The sequence below is a fragment of the Sarcophilus harrisii genome, chromosome 2, assembly GCF_902635505.1.
Source record: "Sarcophilus harrisii chromosome 2, mSarHar1.11, whole genome shotgun sequence".
Lineage (NCBI taxonomy): Eukaryota > Metazoa > Chordata > Mammalia > Dasyuromorphia > Dasyuridae > Sarcophilus > Sarcophilus harrisii.
This window is the reverse complement of record NC_045427.1, coordinates 547,512,848-547,528,616: the sequence shown is the minus strand read 5'-3', so window position 1 is coordinate 547,528,616 and position 15,769 is coordinate 547,512,848. Positions and strand designations below refer to the sequence as shown.

General features: G+C 36.4%; 1 protein-coding gene across 1 annotated transcript in view; it reads left to right on the top strand.

Annotated features, from left to right (window-relative positions):
* Positions 1-14,966, top strand: part of LOC100929612 (AP-3 complex subunit sigma-2) — a 47,217-nt gene extending 32,251 nt beyond the window's left edge. The window contains exons 5-6 of the mRNA XM_031955599.1: positions 4,037-4,144; positions 13,387-14,966. Of these exons, the coding sequence (XP_031811459.1) occupies positions 4,037-4,144; positions 13,387-13,515 (237 nt within the window). The 3' untranslated portion in view covers positions 13,516-14,966. The remainder of the gene's footprint in view (positions 1-4,036; positions 4,145-13,386) is intronic.
* The last annotated feature ends 803 nt before the right edge of the window (positions 14,967-15,769 follow it).

Below are 15,769 nucleotides of genomic sequence, written 5' to 3'. Positions count from 1 at the left end.
ACCTTGATTTCCTGAGGCCGGCCTCTCCCAAAGAGTTTTTCAAGAGTTCAAGGAGAGTTTCAAGAATTCACCCATGGCTTCTCCCCCAAAGTCAGAGGACAGTTTCAGGATTCCCCTCATCATTAGTACTCTCATTTCTCTGCCAAATCTTTGCATACTTATTTTGTTTATAACCCATGTTTATTCACCTTTAAACATGTTGTTTTCCTTTAATGTAAGTTTTTGAGGGTAGAGACTGTATTCCTTTTTTGTATTGTATTTGTATCCCCAGAGCCTGACATATAAGAGTTTAATAATGATTTGTATATTGATTTCTCATCAATGCTCAAGAGTGGAGATGGATTTAGGCAACTTTTTCGAGAAGTTTACTAATAAATAAGAAGGGAGGAGAGAAAGGTCAAAGAAAGGATTTCTTTAATAGTTTGGAAGGCCTGAGGGATTTGTAGGAGCCACTGTAGAGAGAGAAATTGAAATACAAATAAAGTCATAAATGAACAAATAGAGAAGACCAGAAGAAACCTTGGATACACTATGTGTAGAAAATTGTGCTGCAGTGTAAATAGTTCTAAATATATGTTTGATTTTGTGGTTGACTGGAGTTCAATGCACAATAGTTTTGAACAAATTGACACATCAGAAGAAGTTGATGACTATTGCAGCAAGGTCCTGAAGGAGGTAAGAGAGCTGTGGAATCAAGAATATAGGTTAGAAATCTATTCCATTTTGTGAGGAGTATACTTGTATCCAGAGAGTGTAAGAGTTAATGGTAATGATGATAAATTTTGAAGATTAAATATCCCTTAAAAGAAGAGATGTCATTGAGGAATGTTGATACTTGAATGGTTTAGGAACAGTAGCAATGGAGAGTAATGACTATGTTCAGTCCTCCTTCTGAACAAAGATACAAATAGACAATACAGTTCCCAGGTCAAGTTGAATTGGAGTTGGGGAAGATGCTTATCCAAGATATGGGAAGACTTCAGAATACACTCTGAGTCATTGCATTCCCCCATTATTGCTGACCTTGAGTGTTTCATGTGAAAGACCTGCAGACCCTGTAGCAGCACAAAATAGAAATGCTCAGAAAGGAGTGATTTGTGATCCAGAGAACTGTGGTATACTATTTCTTGTGACATAACAATAACTACTGATCCTTGACCTCTCTAATCCCTAAAAAAGTGAAGAAAAAATAGTAGATTGAGTAGGGTACTGAAGTAGAGGAAGACAATTTCCAGGAGGAGGCAGATGACATTGACATGCCCTTGGGGGATAATGGCTCAGGGCCAGTTGCTAGGGCCAAAGCAGTAAAGGCAACTACTTGGTCGTTTCTATATCATTGCTTAAGGGAGCAAGGAAAAGGACATGGCTTCTGTAAATGATTGTAGAGGCAAAAGAGCAGGTTGACTTTGGTTGAATCATAAATTTTAGTGCAGATTTAGTGTAAACTCCTTTAAAAATCCTATTTTGTATAATTCTTGTGTATATATTTGTATAAATCTTCCATAGAGAATCTACCCAATATATTCAGTATATGACAGGTTCACCTCTTTTTCTAATTATATATCCTGGTGTGTCCCATGCTATATAAAATGACCAGGAGAATATTGGTCATAAAGATAGGCATTTGCTACAGCAAGTAGACAGGACCTTTGAAAGTATATTCCCATTATCCAGATGTGATTCCCAGCTTCATTTCCTCTTTATTCGTTCTTGCCCAATTTATTGTCTGTTACAGCATGTTTTCTACATAGATATTTATATGTATACATATATACACATATACGTACATACCTATATGCCTACAGGTGTATACACAGCAACAAGATGTACACACATGTATATATGTATTATGTGTATATATACATATACACATATGTGTTATATATGTATGTATACACATGTGTGCATGTCACAGACACATGCAGAGCTAAGTAGTACAGTTGTTAGAGTACTCTACCTTAAGCCAGGAAGATTTAAATTCAAATGCAGCTTCAGGACACAACTAGTTGTATAATCCTGGACAAGTCACTTAACTGCTCTCTATTTTAGTTTCCTCATCTGCAAAATGGTGATGATAATAGCATCTACCTCCTGGAGTTGCAAGGAGGATAAAATGAAATGATATTTGGTTTTGGGTTATTTTTGTAATTTTATTTTATTTATTTTTTCTTTACTAGTATTTTTTTTTCTAATTACATGTAAAGATTGTGTTTTCTTTTTTTCTTCTTTTTTAATAGTAATTTTTATTTTTCAAAATACATGCAAAGATAATTTTCAACATTGACCCTTGTAAAATCTTGTGTTCCAAATTTTTCTCTTTTTCCCCACTTCCCTCTTCCCCTAAATAGCAAATAATACAATATAGGTTAAACATATGCAATTCTTCTAAAACATATTTCCAGATTTGTCATACTACGTAAGAAAAATCAGCTCAAAAGGGGGAAAAATGAGAAAAAAAAACAAGCAAGCAAACAACAAAAAGGGTAAAATACTATGTTGTTTTTTTTGTTTGTTTTTTTCCCTTTTTTTTTTTAGCCTTTTATTTACAGGATATATACATGGGTAACTTTACAGCATTAACAATTGCCAAACCTCTTGTTCCAATTTTTCACCTCTTACCCCCTCCACCCCCTTCCCTAGATGGCAGGATGACCAGTAGATGTTAAATATATTAAAATATAAATTAGATACACAATAAGTATACCTGACCAGAACGTTATTTTGCTGTAGAAAAAGAATCAGACTCTGAAATATTGTACAATTAGCTTGTGAAGGAAATCAAAAATGCAGGTGTGCATAAATATAGGGATTGGGAATTCAATGTAATGGTTTTTAGTCATCTCCCAGAGTTCTTTTTCTGGGCATAGCTAGTTCAGTTCATTACTGCTCCATTAGAAATGATTTGGTTGATCTCGTTGCTGAGAAGGGCCTGATCCATCAGAACTGGTCATCATATAGTATTGTTGTTGAAGTATATAATGATCTCCTGGTCCTGCTCATAAAATACTATGTTGTGATCCACATTCACTCCCCATGTCCTCTCTCTGGATGCAGATGTTTCTCTCCATCACAAGTCTACTGAAATTGGCTAACTCACCTCATTGTTGAAAAGAGCCAACTTCATCACAGTTGATCATCACATAATAAGTAATGGTTTATGAATGTAATGAAATATTATTATTCTATAAGAAATGATGAGCAGGCTGATTTTAGAAAAGCCTGAAAAGACTTACATGAACTGATGCTGAGTGAAATAATCAGAACTAAGAGAACACTGTATACAGTAACAGCAAGACTGTATGATGATCAACTATGATAGACTTAGCTTCTCTTAGCAATATAGTGATCTAAGACAGTACCAATAGACCTGAGATAAAAAAATGCCATCCTCATCCAGAGAGAGAATTGTAGAGACTGAATGCAGATTGACCCATACTACTTTCTTCTTTATTTTTGTTTGCTTTTTCTTTCTTGTGGTTTTCTCTTTTGTTCTGATTTTTGTTTAAAATGATTGCTCATAATAACTTATATCAGATTGCTTGCTAGAGATTGCTTGGGGAAGGAGAAAAGAGAAAGAGGGAGGGAGAAAAACATTGGAATTCAAAATCTTAGAGAAATGAATGTTGAAAACTCTTTTATGATCATAAAAAAGAAAAAAGGACCCACATATGCAAAAATGTTTGTAGCAGCGCTTTTTGTAGTGGCAAGGAACTGGAAAATGAATGGATGTCCATCTGTTGGAGAATGGGTGAATAAGTTATGGTACATGAATGAAATGGAATATTATTATTCTATAAGAAATTATCAGCAGGATGATTTCAGAGAGGCCTGGAGAGATTTATGTGAACTGATGCTAAGTGAAGTAAGTAGAACCAAGAGAATGTTGTACATAGCAACAAGATGATCACAACCAATCATCACAATCTTGTTCTATTTTTCACTCTCAATTTGCAGGAAACTCCCTCCTTTTTCTTTTTGGAGGTGCTCAGCTCAGACCCAGGAGCTCTAATTTTTCTTATTTTTGTCTCTCCTTTAGGTACATTATATCCTGCAAGAGGTAGTTATGGGTGGTATGGTGCTGGAAACAAACATGAATGAAATTGTGGCTCAGATTGAAGCTCAAAACAAATTGGAGAAATCAGAGGTGAGTAAACCCCTAGGACTCCATTCTTATGGAGTTGAATATAATTTTGTTAGAGAACAGCCAGCAGAAGTGATATGTAGATTTGTTATTTCACTTTGCCTTCCTGCTACCATCCTTCTCTTCTTCTATGCGGATGGGTAAGATGTGGTAGGAAAAGCGCCAGAAGAAGGAGGTGTCCTGGATTAAAGAAGTCTTGTTTCACTCAAATCATTGAATCTCAGAGTTGAAAAGAAATTCAGAGTCTATCCAGTTCTATCTGTACTTGAAGAATTCCTTTTATATCACAGCCCTAATCATGGTCATCCACTGTCTGCTTAAAAATGTCCAGTCGTGGAGCATGCTAGGCCTATCTTTTTAGGTGATCCATACAATTTGGGAATAGTTTGAATTGTTCTTTTTTTCTCCCCTTTGTCAAATCTGTCTCTCTGTAGCTTCCTTCTCTCATGCTTAATTCTGTGCTATGAGCTTAAGTACAAACTCTTCTCCATGATAGCCCTTCATATGCTTGAAGAAAATCATGTGCCTCTAAAATGTCCTTTTCTTTACCCTTGGAGAGTATGGTGTGGAGTCCTCTCTGCCTCCTGGTGATTTGCAGGATTTGCAGTGACTTTCCTAAGATGTGGCACACAGAATTAAATATGATACTTCCAAGGTCGTCTGACAGATTCAGATGGGACTATTGTCTCTCTTCTTCTCTACTATCCCTCTCTTAAAGCAACCTAAAGTTGCATTAGTTTTGTATTGTTATTGAGCTTACAATTCAACAGAACCCTTAGATTTTTTTCATAGAAATCATTTCATCACACTTTACATATCATAGACTGGTGAAGTTGTTTTTTTTGTTTTTGTTTTTGTTTTTTTTATTTAATAGCCTTTTATTTACAGGATATATACATGGGTAACTATACAGCATTAACAATTGCCAGACCTCTTGTTCCAATTTTTCACCTCTTATCCCCCCACCCCCTCCCCTAGATGGCAGGATGACCAGTAGATGTTAAATATATTAAAATATAACTTAGATACACAATAAGTATACCTGACCAAAACGTTATTTTGCTGTACAAAAAGAATCAGACTCTGAAATATTGTACAATTAGCTTGTGAAGGAAATCAAAATGCAGGTGTGCATAAATATAGGGATTGGGAATTCAAGGTAATGGTTTTTAGTCATCTCCCAGAGTTCTTTTCTGGGCATAGCTAGTTCAGTTCATTACTGCTCCATTAGAAATGATTTGGTTGATCTCGTTGTGAGGATGGCCTGGTCCATCAGAACTGGTCATCATCTAGTATTGTGTTGAAGTATATAATGATCTCCTGGTCCTGCTCATTTCACTTAGCATCAGTTCGTGTAAGTCTTTCCAGGCCTTTCTGAAATCATCCTGTTGGTCATTTCTTACAGAACAGTAATATTCCATAATATACATATACCACAATTTATTCAGCCATTCTCCAACTGATGGACATCCATTCAGTTTCCAGTTTTTAGCCACTACAAAAGGGCTGCCACAAACATTCGTGCACATACAGGTCCCTTTCCTTCTTTATAATCTCTTTGGGATATAATCCCAGTAGTAACACTGCTGGATCAAAGGGTATGCACAGTTTGATAACTTTTTTTTTTTATTTTATTTATTTTTTTTATTTAATAGCCTTTTATTTACAGGATATATACATGGGTAACTATACAGCATTAACAATTGCCAAACCTCTTGTTCCAATTTTTCACCTCTTATCCCCCCCCCCCCCCCCCCTAGATGGCAGGATGACCAGTAGATGTTAAATATATTAAAATATAACTTAGATACACAATAAGCATACATATAGGGATTGGGAATTCAGTGTAATGGTTTTTAGTCAACAGTTTGATAACTTTTTGAGCATAATTCCAAACTACTCTCCAAAATGGTTGGATTCGTTCACATGGTGAAGTTGTTTTTGAACCAAGTTTAGAATTTTATGTATTATCTCTATTATAAGATTTTTAAAAATGTAAACTATTTTTCTAACCATGAAATTTATATGTATATCTACATATAAATTTATATGTATACACACACACACATATATGTACATAACTATGTATACACAAAAAATTTGCTTCTTTTTATATATCTTTCTATAGTCATCCCCAAAAGACTTGTTTTTTATATATCTTTTTATAGTCCTCTTTCTTTTCCTGGGTATTAGCAAGGACAGAGGTTATTGGAAGGAGAAGGGTCATCTTTCCAACAGTCCTCAGGGCTTTTCCTTTTTAAGGGGATTTAAATCCTGGGGCAGATCCTGAGGAGTGACAGAAAGTTGCTTTGACTAAAGGCGGAAGTTTGGAGGTGAGTTCTTTGTGCTTTGCAATTTTTAATCAAGTGAAATTTATTGTGTATTGTTAGTCTGGGTACTTGCATGGATATTTACCCCATAAAGGCAAGATACCTTTTCTGTAAAGAACCAGGCACCAGCCCAATTCTGATGTTCCAGGGAAATCCTGGATAGTTGTATAAATTAAATAGAAATTTTAGTGAGAAACTCCCAATTTGAAATTTATCCTTGTAAGCCCAGAACTTTATTTCTGGGCTATGTATTATACAAATATATATATATATATGGGCTATGTATTATACATATATATATATATATATATATATATATATAACCTAATGAACTATTCAAATCAGTAATAAAAGTATTTTACAGCACAGTCATGGACAGATTATTGTGGTACCCCACCAGAGATCTCCTTCCACATTAGCAGCAGTCCATTTACAACTATCCTTTGAATCCAGTCATTCAACCACTACCAGACACACTTAATTGTCATCTAGCTTGCATCTATTTTGTCCAGAAAAAAATGTGAGACTATCAAATGTTATGCTAAAATTATTTTCCTAATAAACCCATAATAGCCTTGTTGAAAAAGGAAATGAGGTTAATTTTATATGGCCTGTTCTTGGTGAAACCATAATGACTCTTACCATTTACCACTTTCCTATCTAAATTTGCAGATTGTCTTTTTGATACATCATTATGTTATCAATATGATTTTTTTGGTTTGGGTACTACTTTCATAGATACAGATTGTAATCCCCTTAACCAATTAAATAGAGCATTTTCAAGAGTCTCTCTCGCTGAAAAATGAATCCCCTTGCAGCCAAATTGCTGATTTAGCTCTATAAATGTAGCAGGGTTGATGCCTGGAAGTAAGCTCCATGCAGTCCATCACTGCGACTGGACTGTAATCTAAGTCTTTTCAGCCTTGTAGTTCTTGCTTCGCCTTGTTGTTATAATTCTCAAGAACCCATTTTCATCTGTACCATAAGATATCAAAGTAATGAATCCCATGCTACAAAGTTTTGCCAGGAATTGAAATCAGGCTCATGGCTTATCATTGGAAGCACTGTCTTTTTCTCTTCTTTGGAAATTTAACTTTAAATTGCTCCTCTCAGTTCAGAAGCACCTCTTCTGCTCTCCGTGATCTATCAAAGGTCACTGAAAACAGCTCAGCAGTCACAGCTATCATTTCTTGTAATGGTTGCATGTGAGGAGACAGATGTCAGAGGGAATAACTCTGGCCCTGACTCAGAGGTAGTGGGTTCATGTCTTTTTTGTGATACTACCTGTATCATCATCATAGGCAAGTCACTTGACCTCTTAGGTCTTCTCATGTGCAAAAAGGGGGTTGGAGTAGGTGGCCTCTGAGGCCCCTTTCAGTATTGATAGAGCATTTGGTAAGTCCTTACAGTAATGTATGCCAGGCTCTGTGCGAAGTGTGGGGATATAAATACAGGCTTCCATTCTATTGGGGGAGAACAACACAAAAAAAGGGCCCTAGAAAGTGAAGGGGTTGGGGAGCTGAGGATGAAATGGGAAGTGAAGAGGAAGCCTGAGGGCTGACATTTCTCCAGGGTAGCAAAGTGGCAGGCAAAGAATCTGAAGAGAGAATTTAGGTAGGAACTCTAGGTCGTTGAACAATTTTTGTTCCTTTATATATTGAAAACAGCTCAGAGCTTACTCTCTTTTTTTTCCCACACTCTCCTTGGATAAAGCAGTAACTCTCAGTTAAACATTTTTGGGGGAATTCTTCCTAGTCTGAAGATCATTTTTCTTGCTAGAGAAAAATAAAAATAAAAAATAAAAGCAAAATTAGATTCGAATAGTTTCTTTCTTTGTGGAAGCTATTATTTCATTCTCCCCATTTTCCCAGCAGCCATCTTTCTTCCTTTTTCCTTTTTTTTTTCTTCTCTCTCTCTCTCTCTCTCTCTCTGTTCAGTTATTTTTCAGTTGTGTCTGACTCTTTGTCAGATTGATTTGCCGTTTCTTTCTTTACTCATTTGTCAGTTGAGGACATAAAGGAAAACAGGGATAAGTAATTTGCCCAGAGTCACATAGCTAGTCAGTGTCTGGGGCCACATTTGAATTCAGAAAGATGAATTTTCATGCTACCTAACTGCCTTCTTTTGCCTTTTAATATAGCTTTAAAAAAAGAAAGAAAATTGTAATCATTAATATTTATCCCCATCAGATTTCAAATTATATTATAAAGTAAATAAAAAAGTTTATAAATCAAAACAGTTTGATACTAAGAAATGGAATAGTGGATCAGTGGAATAGATTAGGTACACAATATACAGAAATAAATGAGCATATTCATTCAGTGTTTGATAAACCCAAAGATCAAGCTTTTGTGCCAAGAACTCAAATTATTTGACAAAAACTGCTAGGAAAACTGGAAAGCATTCTGAAAGAAATAAATCAGATCAACATCTCACATTATGAGATGTTGTTAAAATGGGTACATGATTTAGGCTTACAGGATGATATAAGCAATTTAGGGCACATGAAAAGTTTTACTTATCAGATCTTTGGATAAAGAAAGAATAATGACCAAATAAGAGTTAGAGAGGCTCATGGGAAGTAAACTGGATAATTTTGATTACATGAAATTAAAAAGGTTTTGCACAAACAAAACCAGTGCAGCCAAAATTAGAAGAAAAGAGATTGGCAAGGAATTAGAAATTGAGGGTTTGCTCATCAATTGGAAAATGACTTGTTTAGTCATTGTGGTATATGATTGTGGTGAAATACTATTGTGTTATAAGAAATGATGAAGGAGATGATTTAAGAAAAACCTGGGAAGACATAAACTAATGCAAAGTCAAGTGAGTAGAACCAAGAGAACACTGTACATAATAAAAGCAATAATGTTAGGATGATCAGCTGTGAAATATTTAGCTACTGTGATCAAGACAATGATCCATGACAAAGGACTCATGATGAAAAATGCCATCTACTACAAGAGAAAGAACTGAGGAACTGATTAAAGTATATTCATATTGTTTTTCTTTGGCAACACATAGAACACATAGCTAATAGGGAAATGTGTTTTACATGATTTCCTATGTATTGCATTACTTAACTTTTCAGTGTGTTGGAGGGTTAGGGGAAGAGAATGGAACTCAAAAAAGTGAATGCCCCACAAATAAATAAATATTGGGAGAGATTACTCCTCAAGACAAATAAAAAAATCAATAGTTTCAACCTTACCCTCTGCTCATTTTGAAACAGCTTTAGTGCCCTGGTTCTTTTAGAACATTGCTATTCTCTTTCTTATTGAATACAAACTCCTTGAGAGCTCAGATAATCCTCTGTGTGTGTGTGTGTGTCCCCAGCACCTGATACTCTGTCTGATATAAAGGAAGTGCTTAATAAATTTTAGTAATCTATAATATTAAGTTATCTCTTCATTCATGTCAGTCTCTTTAGATAATTTCCTTTTTCTTTTGTATTAAGACTGTATGTTTTACTTTCAGAATTTAATTCTTAGAATATTCTCTCTCTCTTTGGCCAGCTTTCCCTGTAGAATTTTTGGCCTTAGGATCCTGTTATCTGAAGTCACCTTTACAGTATATCTAGGGTATTTGTCAGACCCATCTTCTCTCCTTTTTTACCATAAATTCTAATATGAAATGATAATTTCCTGTCAAAGTTCTTATTTCTACTGTGGCAACCAGTTCATTAATATTTTTCAGAATCAGGTCCAGAATAGCAATTCCTATTTTTTGAAGAATGAAATTCTCACTAAAGCAAGACAGGAATTTTTCAGATGCTTTGTTTTTGAAACAGGATTCTAGCAGTTACGTGGGTTTCAGCAGTCTTCCATTACTGTTATATCCTGTCTCAATGCCAGATTTATGATCTGTTCTGCAAACTCTTTGTCTATTTCCTCTTGGCTAAATGATCCTACCATAGTATAGTTCCTTTTCTTGTTAAAGTATCATTCTTGCTAACATTATTTCCTTTTCTAATTCCTGGATTTCCTTACATGAACATGTTTACAATTTCTAGTGTCACTCTGTGCCTCTTTTATGTGTTCTGTTCTTTGTAATTCCATTTATCTGTCTTATCCCATTAATTCTCAGTTATTCAGCACTGAAAGGCCCAAATTTACCCCCTTCATTAAAGTGGCTAGTTAATTTTGTTTATTAGCCATACATTGTATGAGTTTATGTAGACATCTGGGGCAATTTCCTAGTTTTGTGACAAAGATTTATTTCCAAAGTCACTTAGCTTCCCTGAGCCTCAGTTTCCTAATTCATAAAATGGATAGCTTATGTTATCTTCCTCATGAAAATTTTATGAGGCTTTATGGAGTATAATGTATACAAAGCACTCTTTAATCATAAAGCAGTATATAGTAACTTCGGTAAGCTACTTATTTGTTGTTCAATTGTTTATACATATCCATGTGTCTTCATGATCATATGAACCATAGCACACAAGTTTTCTTGGCAAAGATACTGGAATGGTTTACTATTTCCTTCTCCACTGGATTAAGACAAACTGGGTTAAATTTTTGAGGTCAAATTTGAACTCAGGTCTTCCTGGCTCCAGGCCCATTGAGTTATCTAGCTGTTTCTTAAGCTACTTATACCAGTGGCCAAACCTATACACTAAAAAGATAGGAGTGAAATTGGAAATTGCATGCTTTGCATACTTGTAATATGAGTGGGAAAGCCAATGAGTATGTCAAGGAAAGCGCCAGCCCCGACTGGCTTTTGGTTCTATCCATGCTTTGGTTCCTTGTGTCACTATTCCAAGCCACAGGACTTCTGGAGGAGTCCTCCATCAGCTTCTCAGATGCTGGTGAAATTTTCTGGTTTCATATCTTCTGTCTCTAACAGAAGTTACAGTTAACTTAGAGTTAAAACAGTTCCACTGATGAATGGATAAATGGACAAGTAAGTATTTATTTAGTGGTAACTGTACAATTGTCCTAAGTGCTGAGGATACAAATGGAAAAGAAATGGAATTCCTGGTCTCCAGAAGCCCCAGCACACGTAGTAGGCTTCAGCTAGAGATCCAATGAGAGGTTCAGTGCCCATTGGGGTGCAGTGACAAGGCAGGTGGTAGTGCCTCTCTTTAGTTTTTGAGCCATGTTCACTGATAAAACCATGATTCTTTCTGATGTTGAGGTAATTTAGTGCTCAGGAGTTGGGTGGGGAGAACTTTTCTGGGTTATTAGTAGCTAGAGCTCCTAAAAGGGCAGAAGACCATTGATATCTCCATAGTAGGGACTGGGAGCAGGACAGATTGTCTGGAAAACACTTGGGCTTATCTGATTTTCAGTGGTAGCTGGCATTGCTTCTTTTGGGATGGTTGGATTTTTTCCACTGGGGTCGCACCTCTGAGTAGTGGTTGTGGATTAGACTGGAAGCAGGACTGGTGGTTTGAAGGGACCTATTTTTTTATTTCTGGAGCTGCTGAGCAGTGTCTTGGATTGCTTCCACTGGGGACTAAAGGAAGAGGTGGTCAGGATTAGGGCAGTGGTTTGACCTGTCTGGTACAGGTCTCCTGCCTGGGTAGTTGGCTGCTTCAGCTGCCTTGCTAAATGGCATTGAGAAATCAGAATTGCTTCTTTTTCTGAAACAGAAAATTCTTGAAGAAACTAGATTTGGGTTAATGATTCCCTCCCCCCCAATCTCTGAAGCAATTGGGATTAATTAAGTGACTTGACCAGGGTCACATAATAGAAAATATTAAGTGTCTGAGACCGGATTTAAACTCATATCCTCCTGACTTTAGGGCTGTTGCTCCATCCACTGTAGCATCTAGCTGCCCCTGGGTTAATGTTAATGTTTGAAACTAAAATAATAAATTTCCTTTCAAATTTTCCTAGTATCCTGAAGCAATTAAATCACTCTATTTTGGCTGAGCTACAAGAAATTCCCTTTTCCACAAAGCCTGGAAGTTTATGATGTGGAAGTCTTTCTAGATTACTGCCATAGAGGCAGTGATTTTTTTAGGAGTATTAGTTAGCATGATGCTAGAAATAGCAAATGAATCAGGATCAAGGGATTTTCTAGCTGATGGAAATCAGACTTACTGGATGACGGTAGGCTCTATGTTCATATACAGGAAATGGATAGTTAGAAAAAGGAGATTTTGAGAAACATCTTTGACAGCTTCTTTCCTTGTCTTCCTAATCTCCGCTTTCCTCCTCTCCCATGTCTATTATAGATGATGGGGAAAAGTTTGGCCACCAGCTGCCTTCATCTGCTTTTCATTACAAGTCCTGCCAGTTATATTGTACTTTGGGGCTCTCCAACTTCACATGCGTGTCATTGGTTCCCACATTATAACCACGTGAAGTTTCAAAAGCCAACTCTTTCCTGTTTCTTGCAATCCCGTTGGCAAATGACTGAAAATAAAGCAATACAGTTTCATTTCCCTTCCAAAAAAGGTTTTTCTGTGACTTAGTTTTCTGTGAAAGTCTAGTTGCTAAGATATCTGGCCTAGAAGAAAGTATGTAATCTTTCTCCTAATGTAATAACGCAGATGCCTTAAAGATGGCCTTAAAGCATGGAGAAACCAAATCAAATAAAATGCAGAATTTACTGTCCTAAACTGAGCTTTGAGACTATTATGAAGAATTGCTTGTTATATTTGAAGGATGAGAGAGAGAAAATCATAAGTGGCAAGTACCATGGTGCTATGGGAAGAGTTTTGGATTTGAAATCAAAGATTGGAGTTTGAATTCTGACTCTACCACTTAATACTTCTATGATTTCAGCCAATTCAGTTAGATTCTTTGAGCCTCAGTTTCATCATCAATCCTTAGCTCTGCTATTTGTTTAGCATTAACCAAAAGCATTTGTTTGTCTTTTGGTTTTTGGCATTAAACAGGCACTCAAGAACCTATGATGATATAGTCCATTTGTCTCATGTTTGTATCTCTTCTCTCCCACTAGGGTGGCCTTTCAGCAGCCCCTGCACGAGCTGTGTCTGCAGTGAAGAACATTAATCTCCCTGAGATTCCTCGGAACATCAATATTGGGGATATCAACATCAAAGTTCCCAACCTCTCTCAGTTTGTCTGAGGACTGAAGGAGCATTAGATGGATCAAGCAGAACTGAATCTCTTTTAAAAGTCCAAGGCCAGACTGATCATGGATCTGAGCAAAATTTGAACCTTTTAGGAGCATTAAGACCTATGATGTGATCTCTTTTTTTTTTGGTCAGACTTATAGGTGAGGGATTAGGGAAAAGTCAGTGTCATTATATCACAATCTCTGTGCACATATCCAACATGAAGTTCTTCATTGCCTATAGGTACAACATTCATGTAAGGGATGCATATCCTTCCTAAGTAAGTCAGCTAGCATTCTCAAATTTCCTGCCCCACTTTCTTCTGCATGCTGAATCTCCCTAAGGGTGGTGGTTGTGGTTTGAGTTAGTCCCCCCCAGATTCTGGTGGGGCCAATGTCTAAAGCTCATTATTCTCAGTGCCACAAGATTCTTGTGGTTATTATACCTTTCTGTTAGGTGCCAAGGATTGGCTCTTTAGATTCAGATTCAGGAAAGCTGGCTTTCCTCTGAAGTCTATCAGGAAATGGTAGGGGTGGGGAAACTAATTTTCATAGTTTCATAGATTTCTGAATCACCTGCTGGCTGGATTAAGGTATGGCCAATATTCTTCTGTCTAACCATGTCTTTTTATAGTAAAATAACATTTTCCTTCCAAGAAAATATCTTCTTATTTGGCAAGAATCCAAGATATGTTTTTTATCTTTTATGAAAAGTATATGGTCCGAAACATGACAGCAGCTTATCCATTGTTCATGGCTTATCCCTGGATTGACAATGGATTTACAGACAACCAACTTCTCAACAGATGACAAATCTAATAAGCTCCCTGCCTTCGGAATGATCTTAGCTAAAAGAATACTTTGGGGGCTGGGAGCCTTACTTTTGTAGCAGTTAATGTGAAATGATATTTGGATTGTTTTAGGTTTATAGTTCTCTTGTGGTCTTTTGTGAAGTCTTCTCTTGGTTAACCTTCACTTGGGAGTTCAGGGCTGAATGTTGCTTCTACCTCCTCTATATCATAAAACCATTGCACTTCCATATAAAAGAATAGATCAGGGATCAGGTAGAAGTGAAGGAGCTATGTATTTATGGCAGGGATCAGAGTGAGGAGTGGAATTGTTCAAGGACTATGGTGAGTAGTATCAAAGTGACAGCTGAATCCTAGGTTGAGGATAATCTATTAATGAGTTTAAAGAGGCCCTTCCTGAGTTTCAGGACAGGGTGTGTCCCTTTCCTTTCTGATAATAAATAACCCTCCATAACTAGTATATCTCCTTTTTTATGATAAATTTATTGCTAAACTGCCCATAGTAATATCCAAATTCAAATTCCTATCCCTCCCAATTGCCTTTTCACTGGACCTGCTCAGAGCCTGTAACCTAGTTATTTCAACAGCACACTATCTTACCTGTGTGGTCAAACACATCCTTTTGTCTTGTAATAAATCTTAATTTAAGAGGAACTTCTGTTTTGTATAAAACTTTGCATGCTGTTCTATTCCCCTCCAGGGGAAGGTGTGGGGAACTGAACTGTCATTTTGATTCTTAAGCTTCCTGGGAAGGTAAGTTTACTTGACTCATAGAACCATGATTGAAGAATATTTTTGTCTATATTTGAATTGTGCAGCTCATGACACTTGGTCTTTTCACCCTACCACATTTTTCTTTGAAAGAAAATCAGTCATTTTGCATTGACTTTCCCTAAGCCCTCCCCAAAACTCTCCCTATTAACAAGTAGATATAATTATGTATAACAGATCATTGACTGTGTATAAAAAATGTGGACTTCCTTCCATCCCTACTATTTATGTTTTATGCCTACCTGGAGCAAACCTTAACTTCAAACCTAAAAATAACTTAACCTTTTATATAGCAGGTTATCCCTGAAATAACTTTAGATTTAGTCTTCCTCAGAGCACAAATTGAAGTTAACAGAGATATTTGCTTTGTTGGGTGCTGGTTAACATATAAAATTAAGACTGAAAAGATCTTTAGATGTCATCTGATTCAGTTTCCTCCTTTCAAAACTGAGGCCCCCAGGAAGTGATGTTAGAGGCAGGGTTTCATTGAACTCGGTTCTTTTGATTTAGACTGGAAATTCAGGGCTCTTTCCACTACAGACATATAGAAGTAATGGAAAAAAGCCCAAGTTAGTATTTTTAAAATATCACTCATCTCTCAGTGTAGCAAGTCTGCTGTAGATAAAGGCAAGTGATACTTTGAGATATATATTATGTCACAGGGAAATTTCTTGGTAAATCATGTA